Here is an 18,921-nt window from a genome sequence, read left to right on the forward strand (position 1 = left end):
TTCAGCCGCAAAACCTACCTGCATTAATTGTGAGGGAGAACATCCAGCCTACTCACGAGCATGCCAGAGGTGGAAAGAAGAAAAAGAAATTCAACGGCTGAAGGCAGAGCTAAACATATCGTACCAAGAGGCAAGGAAAGCGGTTAAACCTCTCAACATCAACAAACCTACCTATGCCCAGAAGGTAGCAGGGAGGTGTTCGATTGGGACTCAGACGGACATGTCCGTCCCTCCAAAAGAATCATTTACTCCCATTGCACGTTACCTTTTAGGCTCCCAAAAACCTGCACAGAAGGACCAATCAGCTGCCACTCCTATATTGGTACCTCCTAATGCTCCACAAATAACAAAAGCAAATACAAAAGAAAAGAATAAGAAAGGTGAAATACCACCTAGTACCCAAGAAAACATGGATATCGAGCAGAAGGAGGTACAAGAAGACTCAGTTTTGTAGCTCTTTGCTGAGGAGGAAATGGACACTGGACAGTGTCCATACTTCCCCAGGAAGGAGAAGGCCAGAACTGAAAAAGGTAAGCCCTCAGCACCTCGGAAGCCGCCTGATGGACCCACCAAGCCAAAATAATGGCTAAATTCCTACAATGGAATTGTCATGGATTCCGGCGAAATATTGATGACATCAAGGCCCTCCTACAAAAGCATGAGCCAGTATGCTTTTGCTTGCAGGAGACATATCTAAAGGCAAATGACGATCCCATGATGCATAACACCACAATTTTTCATAAGGATAGAATTGCGGATGGCTCTGTACATGGGGGAGTGGCTATCCTTGTGGGTAACCAGACCCCAGTGCAGCCCTTACTAATTACAACTAGCATAGAAGCTGTTGCAATTCGCCTTACGGTGAGATTTTTATTAACCGTCTGCTCTATCTATTTGCCACCTGGGACTGACATCTCCCAGGAAGACCTTGATGATCTTCTAACACAGTTGCCTCCCCCTTTCTTACTTCTCAGGGATATGAATGGACATAACACCCTGTGGGTAGTGCTAACATCGACGGAAGGGGACGAGTCATTGAGCATATGCTAAATGACAATGACCTTTCCCTTCTAAATACTGGAACAAACACCTTCTTCCACATGCCTACCCGTACTTTTTCTGCCATTGATCTCTCTATCTGCTCCCCTTCTCTACTCCCTTCACTCACTTGGGAAGTGGAGGATAATCCATACGGAAGCGATCACTTCCCTGTGATAACCTCGTTACACAGCGGGAGGCCATGTCTTCCCTTCTGGTTACCACAGTGGAAGATTAATCAGGCTGACTGGACTGCCTTCCAACATCAGGCAAATTTTGATCTTATCATCATTGATAGGCTCTTGACTGACTCAAGAGCCTATCAATGATGCAGTTAAGTACATCACAGAAAATACTGTCCAAGCAGCTGCGAATGCTGTTCCAAAAACATCTGCCCGGTTTCCACCATTTCCCAAACCTTGGTGGAATTCACAATGCACAGCAGCAAAAAAGGCTCAAAACAAAGCGTGGGGGATATTTCGCCGATATCCTACCATGAACAACCTTACAGCCTTCAAATGTGCACGAGCCAAAGCACGCTACATCTGTCGTCAGAGTCAAAAGGAATTGTGGATCCGTTTTACATCATCTGTTAACCAGTCTACCAACTCTAAGGTAGTCTGGGATAAAATCCGAAAATTAAGGGGAAATATACATCCCACCCTTCTTCAATCCTAGATTATAATGGATGCGCTATTGCAGATCCAACTGCAATAGCCAATGCTCTTGGGGAAACATTCTCTAACATCTCTGCAACATCTTCGTATTCCCCAGAGTTCCTGGTCCTGAAATATAAAATCGAAAAACAGGCACTTAACTTTAAATCTAAGAGCATTTATCCCTACAACGGGGATTTCACTATTCAGGAACACAAAAGAGCCCTCGCTCTTTTCAAAGCAAGTGCCGTTGGACCAGATGGCATCCATTATGAAATGATTAAACATCTTTCACCAAAATCTATGGATTGTCTGCTCCTTCTGTATAACAGAATCTTTACTGAAGGGCAGTTTCCGGACTCCTGGCGAAAGGCAATCGTTCTTGCCTTTCCTAAGCCAGGAAAGGATCCAGAAGTGACCACCAATTATCGTCCTATTGCTCTGACTAGCTGTCTGTGCAAAATCCTGGAGAGAATGGTTAATTCTCGTTTAATTTGGTATCTCGAATCAAATGACCTTCTCTCCAACATCCAGTGCGGCTTCCGAAGGAACTGGTCCACTTTGGACCATCTTATTAGATTGGAAGCATCCATCCGGGATGCTTTCCTAAAACCTGAACACTTGGTGTCGGTGTTCTTTGACTTGGAAAAAGCGTATGACACAACTTTGAGATTTGGCATTTTAAAAGATTTACATAGCCTAGGCCTTAGAGGGCATCTGCCCTTTTTTATTCAAAGCTTTTTAGCCAATCGATCATTCCAAGTTCGTGTGGGATCCTCACTCTCTTGCTCCTTTAGCCAAGAGGAGGGAGTACCACAAGGATCAGTATTAAGTGTCACGCTTTTCGCCATCAAAATAAATTCCATCACAGAACAACTTCCTCCAACTGTAAACAGTGCCCTCTATGTTGATGACTTTAGCATTTTTTGTCAGTCGTGCAACATGAGGGTTATTGAAAGACAACTGCAGAAAGCCATTGATAGTCTGAATTCCTGGGCACTTGCTAATGGCTTCAGGTTCTCGCCGGAGAAGGCCGTTTGCGTACACTTTTGTCGCAAGCGTAATCTTCATCCTGAACCTGAATTAAGGCTCAGACAAAATGCTATTCCAGTAGCAGCGAATACAAAATTCTTGGGACTCATATTCGATAAAAAACTGACCTTTTTGGATCATATTCGTCAACTCCGCACAAAGTGCACTCGTGGGCTTAATATTCTCCGCTCGCTCTCCTCTATATCTTGGGGAGCAGACCGATGTATCCTTCTTCGGCTTTATCGTGCACTTGTGCGATCCAAATTAGATTATGGGTCCCAGGTATATTCCTCAGCCAGAGACAGTGTCCTGCGATGGCTGGACCCCGTCCATCATCAGGCCCTACGTATTGCTACTGGAGCATATCGCACATCTCCTGTCCAGAGCTTATACGTCGAAGCAAACGAACCACCGTTATCGCTTCGATGTAAGCAGTTGTCTTTAAAGTACGCTTTAAAACTGAAATCCCTGCCAGACCATCCTACGTGGCCATTCGTTTTTGAGCCATGATGGGAAAATTTATACAATACCCGTAAGACTGCCAGTCGTCCTTTTGGTATTCGTCTCCAAGAGCTACTCAAAGAACTTAATATTAAGGTAGACAAGGTTGCCCAAACACCAAAGCAACCCTTTCCACCCTGACATGCTCATGTCCCGGCATGCGACTTGTCCCTTAGAAATTGGGGAAAGTCGGACACTCCATCATCTGTCTACCTGCAGCTTCATTCAGCACACCGAACTGAATATTCCGACTTCGTGCCAGTCTACACAGATGGTTCGAAGTCGGAATCATACGTGGGATCTGCTGCTGTCTTTACAGACACCACTACATCGGAGCAGATTCCCTCTGAATGCAGCATATTTACTGCAGAGCTGCACGCTATAGAGTTAGCCTTGGACCACATCAGTGAATGCCAATACCAATGGTTCATTTTATATATTGACTCTCTCAGTGTGTTACAGGCTTTAATATCTGTGAGGTATAATCCTCATCCGGTTCTGTCTAGCATTCAGCAGAAGATTCACTTCCTCCGAGAACGTGAATATGATACCCGCTTCTGCTGGATTCCCAGCCACATTGGGATTAGGGGAAACGATTTGGCTGACGCCGCAGCCAAATCAGCAATTCCCAATAATAATCACTGCCTGTCAGTCCCCTATACAGACTACAGGCAAATAATACAGCAGAAGATACACTCCCAATGGCAGGATTTGTGGAATAGACAGACTGGGAATAAACTATATCGTATAAAGCCTGTAATTGAACCGTGGCAGTCTAGTCTGCGCAGGAATCGTAAGGAGGAAGTTGTTCTTGCCCGGACCCGCATAGGATATAGTCATTTGACACATTCATTTTTGCTGAGGGCTGATGACCCTCCTATGTGTGAGTCCTGTGGCACAGTTTTATCCATGAGACACATTTTAATTGATTGTCGAGATTTTAGCAATATCCGTTTTACCGCTTTTAATCATCTGACTGAGCCGTATACACTCAGTCAGATTTTATCCGACAATGACAATGTGTCTGCTGTTTTTAGCTTTTTAAAATCAATAAATATTTTTGCTCGTATATAAAATTTACATTTTTCTTTTATATATTTGTTATACCTTTGGACATAGTGACCTAACTAATTAGGTCACTGAAAGTTTAAACTTTTTTATAAATGACATGGTCTTGGCGCATTATAGCCTTAGTAGCTAATGCGCCAATAAAAACAAAACAAAACTAGACATTGTGCTCATCTCCTATATCTGAATGGAACATTTCCACTATCCCTAGAATATCCCCATTGAATGACTTAACCAGATTTATTTACAGTACTCCTCAAATTTATTTACAGTACTCCTTGCATTAGTATACAAACAAGTGTATGCGCACTTCTTTTTGCTCCTAGTTAATCTAACAAGCCCATATAATTTGCTTGTCCCATTAGTGCCATCAGCAGGCCTTGTAATCTCACTCAAGTCGAAGGCCAATTTCAATTTGAGTTGAAATTGGCCTTCGACTTGAGTGAAACTGCTAATTAGGTTCGGGAGAGAGATAATATAGACATATTTATCTTATGATATAGGTCAAGTAATGTTTGAACATTTCCCAGGAGTCCTTGTTTGTGGCCATAAAAAAAAAAAAAAAAATGGCAAGATGTGCCGAAAGTAGCAATGTGTTAAATGAATGGAAAGCTAAAGCTAGGGAAACAAGCTTAGGTAATTACAAGGAGTGTGTCAGGATAGTAAACTATACTCTTACCTTTAGTCTTGACTGTATCTAATTAATGTTAGTAGTGTTGTCAATAAAATGAGTGAATTTTGAACTTCTAATTAGGACAACAAACACCGCCATAATTGGATTAACAGAAATGTGGTGTCACTCAAAATAGGGGAAGTTTCATTATGTTACATATAATGGCTTAGGGAGGAAAGACAAGATAGCATCTGCAAATATTCTTGCAACCCCACCTCACCACAAAAGGGGTGGGATTATGCTTTTATCTGAAGCTGTCCCAAGTTCAGAACTAATGTATACCTTAGAATCTGTATGGTGTAAAGTAATTGAATGTAAAAGTAAAATGAGGGTAGAGATACATTACTAAGGCGCCTCAGTAGCCAGGTGTGCAGGAGCAGCGGTGTGTGGTACACACTTCTTGATTAGACCGGGGTTCGAGCCCATGACCACCGAATATGGAGGTTGCAGAAAGATCAGGGAATGACCACCAGATATCCCCGGAGCAATATGGCCTTAGTTGCTAATCAGAAAATTGTGAAGATTATGGGGAAAACCTCGATATGCAGATGGAATAAGCAAGCAAGTGTGAATGTCTTCTGGGTGATTTCAGTTTATCCTTAATTGATTGAGCAAGTGGGAAGGAAACTCATTATGGAGGAAAACTTTTTAAATCAACTAAATGATTGTTATTTATATCAGCATATTAGTGAAGGTACTGGGGGAAAGAATATTCTAGACCTGACATTTTCCACTATCCAGGTAATATTACAGAGCTTATACTACAGGAAAGAAAATAAATAAATAAATAATGACAAAGGCTGAGTATGAGAAATCACTGGCTAAGAGAGAACACACGTACAGTCAGTCCTCATATAACACGTGTTTACACTACACGAATTCGATCATACACGATTTATAAATAGGGGAACAATATCTTATATAACACCAACCGCATTCGCTTATGCACGATTCGCCTTTGTGTTTACAAGAAATGGCAGTCGAACGCGGAATCACCCCCCAACTGAACGCAACACGATAGGAATGAAGAGGAGATTCTGAAAATGTATTTGTTTTTTATATCAGTGAAGGGGAAAACACATTTCACCATATTACATAAAAAGCAACACAATTCCAGCTATTGGTATAATTGCAAATGCAATTAGATCAAGTTTACTACCAGTTTATAACAGATTCCATTAGCAGAAAGGCAACTGGAAATTGTTTTTATTGTTTTATGGTAGTAACCCCTAGAAATGTGCTTTAGTAAAATGTGAGGTGTTAATAGTGTATCTCTGCCTTTACGGTGCTGTTTATTCAGTTGCTACACGCACGCAGCTTTGTTTATGTGTATTAGGCGTGCCTCCTCGTTTTGTAATTGTGCTTTATTCCCTAAAAATGAGTAAAATACTTAAAAGGTGTGAAAAGGAAGCGTTCTGGTGAAGACACTGCAGATTCACAGAAAAACAAAAGCAATATTGATAAACAGAGGCGGACTGGATCAAAAATTCTTACCCAGGAAAATTTATAGTGGCCTCATACTATGGTTTATGGCAAAAATCACACCGGCCTCCGGCTCACCGGAGTTTCCCCGGTAAGGCTTGTGGCCAGTCCACCTCTGTCGATAGAGAAAAAATATGAAATTATGAAACACTTTGAGCGAAATGAAAGACCATGTGATACAAGTGCACATGCTACAGACCTAAATGAGGCAATGCCGAGAATTACAAAGAATGCAGAGAAAATAAAAACAACTTTCATAGTAGGAACAACTCAAAGTGTAATTAAAATCCATTAGATTAAGACACAAAGAATTGGAAGAGATGGAACATCTGTCATCTGTTTGGATAGAAAATCAAACAAAAGACAAGTTTGCTTATGATAGAAGCAAAAGCATTAGCAATATTTTATTACGTAATAGTCGTAATAAAATACTTACGTATTACTTAAAATACTTAAGTAATTAAAATGCTTACGTATTACATATTTTATTACGTATAATAATAAATAATCGTAATAAAATACTTACGTATTTTATTACGATTATTTATTGTGTTTGGTAATGTTTTGGTTACAAATGTGTGTCCAATCTTGGGTGGTCGGCACCTAACCCTTTTTCCCATAGGACCTGTTATTTATATTGCACGATTTTGCATTGCACGAGGGTTTCTAGGAACACAACTATCGTGCTATACGAGGACTGACTGTACATGAAAAAATGTACGTCTGTACAAAAAAGAAGAAAGTGGATCAGATATGACCTTTGCATAATGGGTGTGGAAAAGTCTTACATGACCCACCTGTCATTGCTGATGAATTGAACAGGTACTTTGCATCAATCTTTACAAAAGAAACCCGTCATAGTGAAGCTGATCAGTATGAAATTAGTTGATGTTGAAATTACAGCAGATTGTTCATTAGAAAACTTTCGAACCTAAATTCAAGTAGGGTTCTTGTTGTGGGATATACCCAATAATTTTGAGAGTGGTGGCAAAAGAGTTGAATTATTAAGGTCAATTATAAGAGTACAGTAAACCCCCGCTATTCGCGGTATCTGTTTTCGCGTATTCGCGGTCGCTGATTTAATATAAAATGAAACCTAAAAAAATGCGCATTTTAAAGCGCCGTGAACACTTTCCGCCATAAAAAAAACATGGGCGTGGCTAAAATTATCTTTCTCTGTCAAAACAGCGCTCAGTGGGTGGGGGGAGAGGGGTGACAAAATTCCGGCGTGGATGTTTCTCGCTACTCCTTGTTCAGTATGTGTTATGCGCTTGTCATGGAAGGTTTCATTTGCTTTTAATTTATATGCTTATAAATTTATCAATTTATAAATTGATATGCTTACAAAAGTGATAAATTTACTGTTTTGCAGTGTAAAACAGACTTTTTCGAGTGTGTTAACGGAAGAAAGTGACTTTATTCTTTCTAACAAGTTCTTTCTAACCCCTAGAAAAATATGGCTATGAATAACAAGGTAATGTGAAAAGATCACAGAAGGTGATCTTTTCACGAATAAAATTGAGTTATTAGACAAAATTTCTAATGGTCAAAGTGTCTCCTCAGTGGCAAAACATTATAAAATCAATGAGTCAACGGTATGATCAATCTAGAAATCGGAAGAAAAAATCCGCCGTGGTGTCCGTGAAAACGCGCTAATTGCTTCAAAAATTTGCTCTGTAACTCGTGATGTTAAATTAGAAAAAACGGAAAAGGCTTTAAATCTGTAGATAGAAGACCGAACTCAAAATAAAATTCCGTTAAGTTCACTCATCATTCGTGAAAAGGCAAAACTCCTTTATCAACACTTTAGCGAAACTGGTGATAGCACTGGCGGGATAAGTTTTTTAGCTAGCAAAGGCGCTGGTTTGAAAGATTTGTTTGAAATTTCTAATAAATATTACATTTAATATTAAATTGTTTCTTATTTTCATTTCGATGCCATATGCTTGCATTTCACTATGTACTGTCTATGTACATAGTCATATTATGAAGATACATATAATACATACATAGACAAAATTTTAGACTAGTTTTTCTTATATATTTCATACTTTAGAACGGAACCCCTTTATTACTATGGGAGCCATAACTCAGTTTTCGGTATTCGCGGCATTTCTCAAGAACGTAACCCCTGCGAATAGCGGGGGTTTACTGTATTAGGACTCGAGAGAGATTTCTTTGGATTGGAGAAATTCCAGCATATTACCACTACGTAAAAATGGTTCTAAGAGTGAAGTGGGTAACTACAGACTGGTTAGTCTGATTTTAGTGATAGATAAAATCATGAAGGCAGTGATAAAGAGTATAGTGACATTTAGATAGAAATGGAATTCTGAAGGATACACATTGGAAAATCTTGTTTAACTAATCTGATTAATTATTTTGATAACAGTTACTGATGAGCTGGATGTAGGAAATTTCAATGTTATCTAGATTTTAGCAATGCATTTGATTCAGTCCCTCATTAGAGGTTTCTGTACTGTATAAGCTGAAATGTTTTGGGATCATGGGTGTGATTCTGAGATGGAGTGTAGGGTTGACTGTAGTGCAGAAAGCAGAGTTTTTGATTAATGGTTACTCTTCAGATAGGTCTAATATTAGAAGTGGAGTTCCCTGATAGTCAGTTCTGCAACATTTATTATTTCTGATTATCATAAAATGATATTGACAAAGAGATGGAGGTATAGTCTTAAAATTTGCTGATGTGAAGACTGTAAGTAATTAATGACAGCATCAAGCAGTATTCCCTCGGGAGGGATGGTCAGAAAAGTTGGAAGTGTGTTTTAATACAGCAAAATGTAAGATCTTACACTTGGGGAATAGCAACACCAAAACAACTTGTGGTTTATGGGATTAAATTTTTAAAAAAATCGAAGTAGAATGGGATTTGAAAGTTATGATGTGGTCAGACATGAAGTTATTCGAGCAGTAGGTAGGCAACAAGGAAGGCCCATGGTGTTATACTGATGATTTATCAAACATTAGCATATAGAAATAAGTCATAGGCTGACTGTATAAGGCTTTTATAGGACTGCACTCTGTCCAAATATGGAAATGCAGCTAAAAAAGACATTGGGACTTCTTGAAAGGATCCCAAAAATGGCTGACAAACTTGGTGCAATTTATAGATGGGCACTTATATGAAGAAAGATTTTGAATATGTGAGCTTGGCAATTAAGCATGTTTGAGGTACCAGAATGAGGTTGGTAAGGCCCTGAGAGATAGGATAGTAAAATGAATGAAGGTGAAATTTTCATTGTTATAAATGACTCCAGAACTAAAGGCCATAAATTCAAATTACGAGGAGAGAGAGATTTAAACTGGATTGCTGGAAGTTTTAGCCAGCGAGTTGTTAATTACTCAAATAAGTTATCTCCATGGGTAGTCGAGGCTGACAGATTTGATTAATTCAAAAGTCTGCTGAAAAGTGACATGCATGATGAGTTAACTACACGTGGGTATTTTATTTTTTGTTATTTTTATTGTTTATTAATTAATTTTTTTATTTTTTGATGTATTATTAAAAGCCTGTAGTTTCCCTGCACCATATGGCTAATACTAATACTTAATAGGTAGTGTCTGACAAGATTATTCAGAAAAATTCACCAACAGAACAATGTAGGGGCACTGATGTTTCAAAACATATGCACCGCTAAACAATCCTATGACTGTGTCTGATCACTAAATGCATAGATTGCCAGTGAACTTTTTAATTTAAAGTCCAAAGGCTGTATAAAAAAAAAAAAATTGCCTTGTGCATTTCGTCTTCTAATACATTATCACCAACACCATTTGGCATCTCTGATATTGAGGAAATAACTTTGCAACTGTGATGGCATGTTGCATTACCAGGATACCTGCCTGCCCACTGATGATGAAGCCCACTAGCTTCAAAACAATCACCTGGGTGGTGGTATCCTCTGAAAATAAATAACAGTAGGCTTCTCTACTAGGGAAGCGTTATTTATTTGAAGCAGTGGAATACCAGCTATCTCGTTGTGAAGGCACCCACAATATGAGATACAATTAAAACGATGCCTTTTACACTACATACATAATTCAAATTTATGGGTAAACTATGGTGTATCTACACCAATATTATATAGATAAAAAATAAATAAATAAAATGAAAAACCTGCCCCCTCCTGCTTTCCAAAATTCAGAGGTTGGTATCAATGCAATACTAGTAGGAGATGGAATGTGGTGTTATTATTATTAGCTATATGGTGCTGTTGTTGTTGTTATTTGGTTTTTAGGAGCATTAGCAACTAAGGCCATATTGCTCCGGGATATGCGGTGGTCATTCCTTGACCTTTCCGCATACTCCGTATTTGGTGATGACGGGCTCGAACCCCGGTCTAATCAAGAAGCATGTGCTACGCACTGCTGCTCCTTCCCACCTGGCTACGGAGGTGCCCCTATATGGTGCAAGGAAGCCTGAGGAAGGAAGGAAGCAAGGAAGCCTTTTTTTGCTGCACCAGCCAAAAAAAAAAAATTCCCAAGTTACCTTGAGACAGACAGACAGACAGAGAGAGTCAAAAGTAGAAGGGAATCGCCAAGAAAGAGAAGAATGATGATATCCATCTCAGGACCCTGGGTGTGCCAAGCCCATACTCACCAGATGTGAGCCCCTGGGACTAAAAAGAATGACTCACAACATCAGCTCTGAATGGAAATCTCCCAAAAGTAAAATATTCAGTTTGACTAGTCAGTAGATAAAGTTAAGCAAGAATTGTTTTATGACTATAAAGGCATAATTTATTATGAATTTATATTAGAAAGTCATACTCTTGGTAATGTTATTTATTAAGAAATTGTTAAGCATCTTTTATGATGCAATTAGAAGGAATCTATAGGTATGGAAAAATTGTAAGTTACTTCATGACTCTTGCTTATCGTGTGACTAATTTCTGAATACGTTCCCAAATACCCTGTATGTAATTCTCATACAGCATCTTTCTTATTCACTTCACCTTGTACTGTGTGTTTCCCCTCCACCAACTAAAAAGCTTATTAAAGGGATGTCAGTTTTCCACGAAATAGTTATGGCCAATTCAGTCAATTTTTTTTTCTTTTTTCTTTCTTTTTCTTTTTTCTTTTTTTTTTTTTTGCAATTATATCGTTGATATAAAAAATATGTTTGAATAGCCAAGGTCATTATTTTGTAACATTCAGTTTGTAATTTTTAATTACCTGTAATTATTTTTGTTTAATTAGGTATTCAGCCCTCAAACTTTTTATCCATTTTGTATAGTTTGAAAAAAAAAAAAAAAAACTAAAACTTAATATTTCAAATTTAGCTAGTTGGAGCATATTTGGAAGATTTTGAAAGAATGAAGATTTCTAATGAAGGAAGTGCACCACACCTTGATTCAATTATCAGTTCCATCAAAGAACTGGCTTGCAATAATGAATATTCCAGGTATTTTATACGTGCCTTTTTATTTATGTTGACACCATTACATTTATTTTTTTATTATTTTTTTTTTCCTTTTTATATTGAATTTAATAATTTGAATTTTTTTTAGCTACATTAAAATTTACCTGTAATGTTAAATCATTAACAATTCAATCAAACAAATTTTTTCATATTAAAATATATATATATATCTGAAGTGATCTGCACATCCTGAAGTCTGAAGGAATTAGCATTAGTAGAGGCTTACGATGCAAGAAAGCAAGCTTATGGAGCATCAGCCAAAAAAAAAAAAAAACCCTTACATTTCACCCCTCCATTCGTTCCAAATGCCTGTCCAGCTTAGCCTTAAATTTACTTAGGCTATCAACTTCCACAATAAAAGATGGAAGTCTGTTCCACCAATCAACCACCTGCTAGCTAAAGGCAAATTTCCGCACATCTATTCTACAACTATCTTTCCTCAATTTGAATCTATACCCCCCCCTCAGGTTCTTAATCTGTGCAAGAGGAAGAATCCCATCAGCGTTCAGCTTGCTCAAGCCATTCAAGGCCTTATACACCTCAATAAAGATCACCTCGCAGGTGCCTACTCTCCAGGCACTGCAATTTGCAGAACTTAAGCCTTTCTTGGTAAGAGCACCCCTTTGTTCTCCTCACCAATCTTGTTGCCCTTCTTTGTACTCATTCTAGCAACTCTACATCCTTCCTAAAATGAGGCCTCCAGACCTGTACATAGTACTCTAGGTGTGGCCTGACCATTGCCTTGTATAATGGAATAATCACCTCCCTGTCTCTGCTAGCAAAATTCCTATATATCATTGACAAGACTCCATGACCTGCCCTAGCAGCCCGTCTGCACTTGTCAGCAAACTTCATATTTGACTGCACATTACCCCCAGGTCTTTTTCATCTTAAACTGGCATCAGTTTAAGGTGACAGTTTTATATATTATTTTATATAAAAATGTTTGACTGTCTTAATTAATTCTCTTTAATGATATGTTTAATTTTTAAAAAAAAACATTTATTTGAATAGTTTTTCTCAAAGTGCCTCTTACTTATTCTGCAACTTACATTACTGCTTTAACTGCTTGCATCACCGGCGCCTCTGTAGCCAGGTGGGCAGGAGCAGCAATGCGTAGCACATGCTTCTTGATTAGACCGGGGTTCGAGTCCTTGCCCACCAAATGCAGAGGATGCGGAAAGGTTCGGGGAATGACCACCGCATATCCCCGGAACAATATGGCCTTAGTTGCTAATGCTCCTAAAATCCAAATAACAAACAACAAACAAGCTTGCATCATCTTTAAAACTAGACTGCTAGGGAAATAAAATTGATTACCTGAAATGAGACAATGCCAGTGTCATATAGTCTCATTCAAAATATTTTGTTCTATGTTGCAAAAAAAATTATATTCAATGATAAATTTTACATTTTTAATATATTTTTATATGATATTCTGTAGTCACACTTGTTCGACCATGCCAGCCATTGATCAAAATAGTTTTAAAGTTCTCTTGTCTTTCTTTGTGCATTTCTTTTAGGCAGCCGTCATGTTTGATTGAATTTCTGGAATTGACTTACATAAGGGGTTGTGTTCCACGGAATGCTATGTAAGTCAGAATTTCTCTAAATGCTTATGCAGCACTCGCAAATTTGATTGAAGCAAAAAAGAAATGTTCGACAAACATAAATAGAATTAGTTATTCAATTTTTTTTTTATCTTATGCACAAGAAAAATTACAAAAGTGCACAAAATTACAAAAATTTCAAAATTATAAAATTAAAAAAAGAGAGAGGAGGCAGGCATAACTTCAGCAAGTTTTACCTTTCGAGCATCATTGCCAGAATTAACTCTCCAGCTGATAAGCATGCCGCTGTGGAAGTTGAGGGCTGTGAAGGTTTAGAAGGGGTTTTTTCCAACACATCACAAAATTTCTCTGCAGCTGCAGAATTGGCACTGGTGATTTCACTGCATACTTTAATGTTTTGGAAACCAGCGCAATGCTTGAACCTATTAAATCACCCATTGCTTGCCATGAACTTGGCTTTAGGTTCATCAAACTTATCCTTAATCTCTTCATAAATACTTCTTGCTTTTTCTTGAATGGCCATTGAACTCAGGGGCACTTGCTTTTGAATCTGATTTTCCATCTTCGATATAGCACCTGAACACTGTTTTGTGAACACTGTTGATCTTAAATGCATTGATTCTTTAACTGTTCTTTTATACGTGCAATATTTAAAATATTGCACGTATAAAAAAAATAGTAAAAATATTAAAATAGTATTCACTGTTGAAGCAGTGAGACCTAATTCTGTACAATAGATGACATTCTTTGTCCTGCTTTGTAATTCTTAATTAATCATCTTCATTTCTAAATCAGTTTTGTTTCATTTCCTAGCACTGCCAGCACTTTCACTTTCCATTGGTCCCTTTCCCTTCACCATTGTAATAAGTAAATAGGAATGAAGAGGAGATTCTGAAAATTTATTTATGTTTTTTATATGGTTAAAGATTTCAGTGAAGGGGAACTCATTTCACCATAATACCATAACGTAAAAACCTACAGAATTCCAGTTATTGGTATTATCGCAAATGCAATAAGATTGAGTTTACTACCCGTTTATAATAGATTGCGCTAATAGAAAAGCCAATAAAGCCCCGTGCCACTTCTGGTGCTGATATACGGGAAACAGGATATGTGCAGGTACCATAGCACATCCTGGGTCTGCTGGGAAGGCTTAGTGCTTTATAATGAATTGTTGAGGGCAGCAGATGCTGCCAAAAGCTTCAGTTTTACGGTAGTACGGGTTTAAAATTTTAAAAATACTATACATTAAAAGCGTTAAATGTATAGTATTTTTAAAAGTTTATATGATTTGATATGAATTCATATGATTTATGGCATTTTAAATTATACTACATTTTACCGTCGATTTTACTTATTTATTTTATTTATTTATGTTTATAAAGTTATAATTGGTCAGAGTTAGTGGCATCAATTATGGAGGGATTCGATCATGTTCCTACTTTCCAGACACTACAGTTTGTAGAACTGAAGCCTTTCCTGGTAAGAGTACTCATTTGTTCCTCTTACTAATCTTGTTACTCTCTTCTGCACTCATTCTAGCAGATCCACATCCTTCTTAAAATGAGGCTTCCAGAGAACTCAAGATGTAACCTAACCATTGCTGTATACAATGGGACAGTGACCTTATCACTGTAGGCAAAATTCCTGTACAGGTGTGGGACCATTTATCCAGCTATCCAGTAACCCGAGGGTTGGTAGATAGGGTTTTTTCCGGAATTCGGGTAGCCAGGCCTAAAATGGACAAAAAACACAGGGACAAAAAATCCCTCCAAGAATAAATGCAAGAAAATGAAATATAAATATTTAATGAGCTGAGTTGATTCATATCAATTACATGGCATCATCAGAAGAAATATCTTCAGAAATATCTTGACAGTTTGGAGAAGATGTAGTAGGTGTGATAGACACACCAGAAGTTGAAGGCTGGGATTCAGGAGTAGATGCTGTGCATGTGCCTATAGAGTTTACCTTGGAAGCCAGTTTCTGAAATATATCCTTTAAACTAATTTGTTTTAGATATTTTGGTCTTTCTTTTATAAGCATTTCTTGAATTTTATAAAGAGACATGTGATACTCTGTAGCAGAACTCCTCCGTTCCATTCCACGAATCATTTCTTCTGGAAGGCTTATTCTTTCGATACCAATATTTTATTATTTTTTTTTCAACGGTATCATCATCCTCGTTATCTTCATTTTCATTCATTAACATGTTACAGATTTAATTGTCTGTTAGTCTGAGTTAGGATTAGTAGAAGCGTACAATGCAAGTTATGCAGCATCAACCAAAAAAAAAAAAAAAACCCTCCCATTTCATCCCTTCATTCATTCCAAATACCTGTTCAGCTCAGCCTTAAATTTATTTAGGCTATTAGCTTCCACAACAAAAGATGGAAGCCTGGTCCACCAATCAACTACCCGCTGGCTAAAGGCAAATTTCCGCACATCTATTCTACAACTATCTTTCCTCAGTTTGAAACTGTGCCCCCTCAGGTTCTTAGTCTGAGCAAGACGAAGAATCCCATCAACATTCAGCTTGCTCAACCCATTCAAGACCTTATACATCTCAATCAGATCACCTCGCAGGTGCCTACCCTCAAGGTGCTGCAATTTGCAAAACTTAAGCCTTTCTTGCTAAGAGCACCCCCTTGTTCCCCTCACCAATCTTGTTGCCCTTTTTTGTACTCATTCTAGCAACTCTACACCCTTCCTAAAATAAGGCCTCCAGACATGTACACAGTACTCTGTGTGGCCTGACCAATGCCTTATATAATGGGATTATCACCTCCCTGTCCCTGCTAGCAAAATTCCTATATATCATTTACAAGACTCAATGACCTGTCCTGGCAGCCCCTCTGCACTGCTCAGCAAACTTCATATTTGGCTGCACAATTACCCCCAGGTCTTTTTCACTTTCCACTTCCCTGAATGTAGTACCACCCAGTTGGTACGTTTCTCTTCGGTTATTGCTATCCATATACAGTACTTTGAATTTCTCAATGTTAAACTCCAGTTGCCACTTCTCAGCGCATTTTTCCAACTTATCTAGATCCAGTTGTAGCAGCATACTGTCATTACTGTCATTAACAACCCTGCCAACCTTTGTATCATCTGCAAACTTGGACAATAAACCTGATATGCCTTCATCAATATCATTGATAAATATACAAAACAACAATGGGCCCAATGCCGAACACTTGGGAACTCCACTAATAACATTTGTCCATGAAGAGCAGTGTCCATTGATTACCACTCTCTGTTGTCTCCCACTCAGCCATTCCTTTATCCATTGTAGCAGCTTACCCTTGATGCCATACCTCTCCAATTTGTACAGCAGTCTTCCACGTGCAACAGTGTCAAAAGCTTTCCTGAAATCCAAGTATATCATATCAAAATAATTTTTGGCGTTCAGTTCCTTTGTGACCACATCATAGTAAACAATCAAATTGGTCATACAAAACCTCCCTTTGAAAAACCCAAGCTGTGTCTTAACTATTAGTGCAGTCTTGTCTAGATGATCCTGCAATGCTTCTTAACCAGTGATTCCATTATTTTCCCTGGAACACAAGTTAAACTAACAGGTCTGTAGTTATTTGTGTCACCTTTTGAACCTCCTTTGTGAATTGATGATACATTTGCACACCTCCAGTCCATGGGGACCTCCCCTTAGTCCAAGGAATCTCTCATAATTATGGCTAAGGGTTTGCTTACTTCCTTTGCTGCCTTTAATATAACTGGATAGCTCCCGTCCACCCCAGGTGCCTTCCTTATGTTTAACTTCAACAATTTCTCCTCCACTTTGCTCTCAGTTATTACAAAATCACTTAGCTCCCTGTTAGTGTTTGATAAACTTCTGGCACTCCCCTCATTGAATAACTCCTCATGTGTGAATGTAGATGCAAAATACTCATTCAGTTTATCAGCTATCTTAGCATGATCATCAATAGTCAACGCATCTACATTAAGTGGTCCAATCTGATTCATCCCTTTCCTTCTAGAGTTTACATAAGTAAAGAACTCCTTTCTGTTTTTCTTTGCATCCTTTGCCAAAGATTTCTCATCTGCCTTTGCCTGCCTAACCTCCTTTGTGACTTGGTTACAGACTAGGTTATACCTGCCACAGGCTTCTGTACCGCCTGATACTTTATATGCATCCCATACATTCTTCTTCTCTGCCACTAGCCTCATTAATTCATCTGACATCCATTTAGGCCTAAACCTTGAACAGTATTGCTTAGTTGGAATGAAAAGCCTAGTAGCCTCCAAAATTAAGTCCCTGAAGACTTCTCACATAGAATTCACTGTTGGTAACATCATCAGTTGATCTCCCATTGTACAGAATTTAAAAACTGTCTGAGACCTCTATAGTCACCTTTACGAAAGCAAAAGCCCTTCCCTTTAGCCTCGATTGTAGTTACATTAGCATTAGTAGGGGCATATGATGCAAGAAAGCAAGCTTATGCAGCGTCAGCCAAAAAAAAAAAAAAAAACCACTTCCATTTCACCCCTCCGTTCGTTCGAAATGCCTGTCCAGCTGAGCCTTAAATTTGTTTAGCCTATCAACTTCCACAACAAGGGATGGAAGTGTGTTCCACCAACTACTACCTGCTGGCTAAAGGCAAATTTCTGCACATCTATCCTACATCTGTCTTTCCTCAATCTGAATTTATGTCCTCTCAGGTGATTATTCTGAGCAAGAGGAAGCATCCCATCGGCATTGAGCATGTTCAAACCATTCAAGGCATTATACACCTCTATTAGATCACCTAGCCGGTGCCTAGTCTCTAGACACTGCAATTTGCAAAACTTAAGCCTTTCTTAGTAAGAGCAACCCTTTGTTCCATTCACTAATCTTGTTGTTCTTCTCTCTCGTTCCAGCAGTTCTACATCCTTCTTGAAATGAGGCCTCCAGACCTGTATACAGCACTCAAGGTGTGGCCTGACCATTGCCTTATACAAGGGAATAATCACCTCCTTATCCCTGCTAGAAAAATTCTTATATATCATTGACAAGACACCATGAGCTACTCTTGCAGCCCGTCTGCACTGCTCAGAGAACTTCATATCTGCCTGCACAATTACCCCCAGGTCCTTTTCATTCTCTACCACTGTCAGTGTAGTACCACAGAGTTGATACGTTGCTCTGGGGTTGCTGTTTCCCATATGTAGTACTTTACATTTGTCAATGTTAAACTTGATTTGCCACCTCTCAGCCCATCTGCTCAACCTTTCCAGATCCTGTTGCAGCAGCACAGCGTCAGTAGTGTCCTTAACAACCCTGGCAACCTTTGTATCGTCTGCAAACTTGGACATTAAGCTTGATATACCATCATCAATATCATTTATAAATACAGAAAACAATAATGGATCCAACACTGAACCCTGAGGGACTCCACTAATAACATTAGTCCACGATGAGCAGTGTCTAATTATTACCATTCTCTGTCTTCTCCCCATCAA

The 18,921-nt window shown here is 38.6% G+C and overlaps 1 protein-coding gene across 1 annotated transcript in view; it reads left to right on the forward strand.

Annotated features, from left to right (window-relative positions):
• The window catches only part of Paip1 (Poly(A) binding protein interacting protein 1), a 191,460-nt gene that overhangs the window by 121,311 nt on the left and 51,228 nt on the right, over window positions 1-18,921 (forward strand). The window contains exon 7 of the mRNA XM_090382432.1: window positions 11,751-11,872. Within this exon, the coding sequence (XP_090238558.1) occupies window positions 11,751-11,872 (122 nt within the window). The remainder of the gene's footprint in view (window positions 1-11,750; window positions 11,873-18,921) is intronic.

Source organism: Mastigoproctus giganteus, chromosome 10 (assembly GCF_048544385.1).
Source record: "Mastigoproctus giganteus isolate SK-2022 chromosome 10, ASM4854438v1, whole genome shotgun sequence".
NCBI lineage: Eukaryota > Metazoa > Arthropoda > Arachnida > Uropygi > Thelyphonidae > Mastigoproctus > Mastigoproctus giganteus.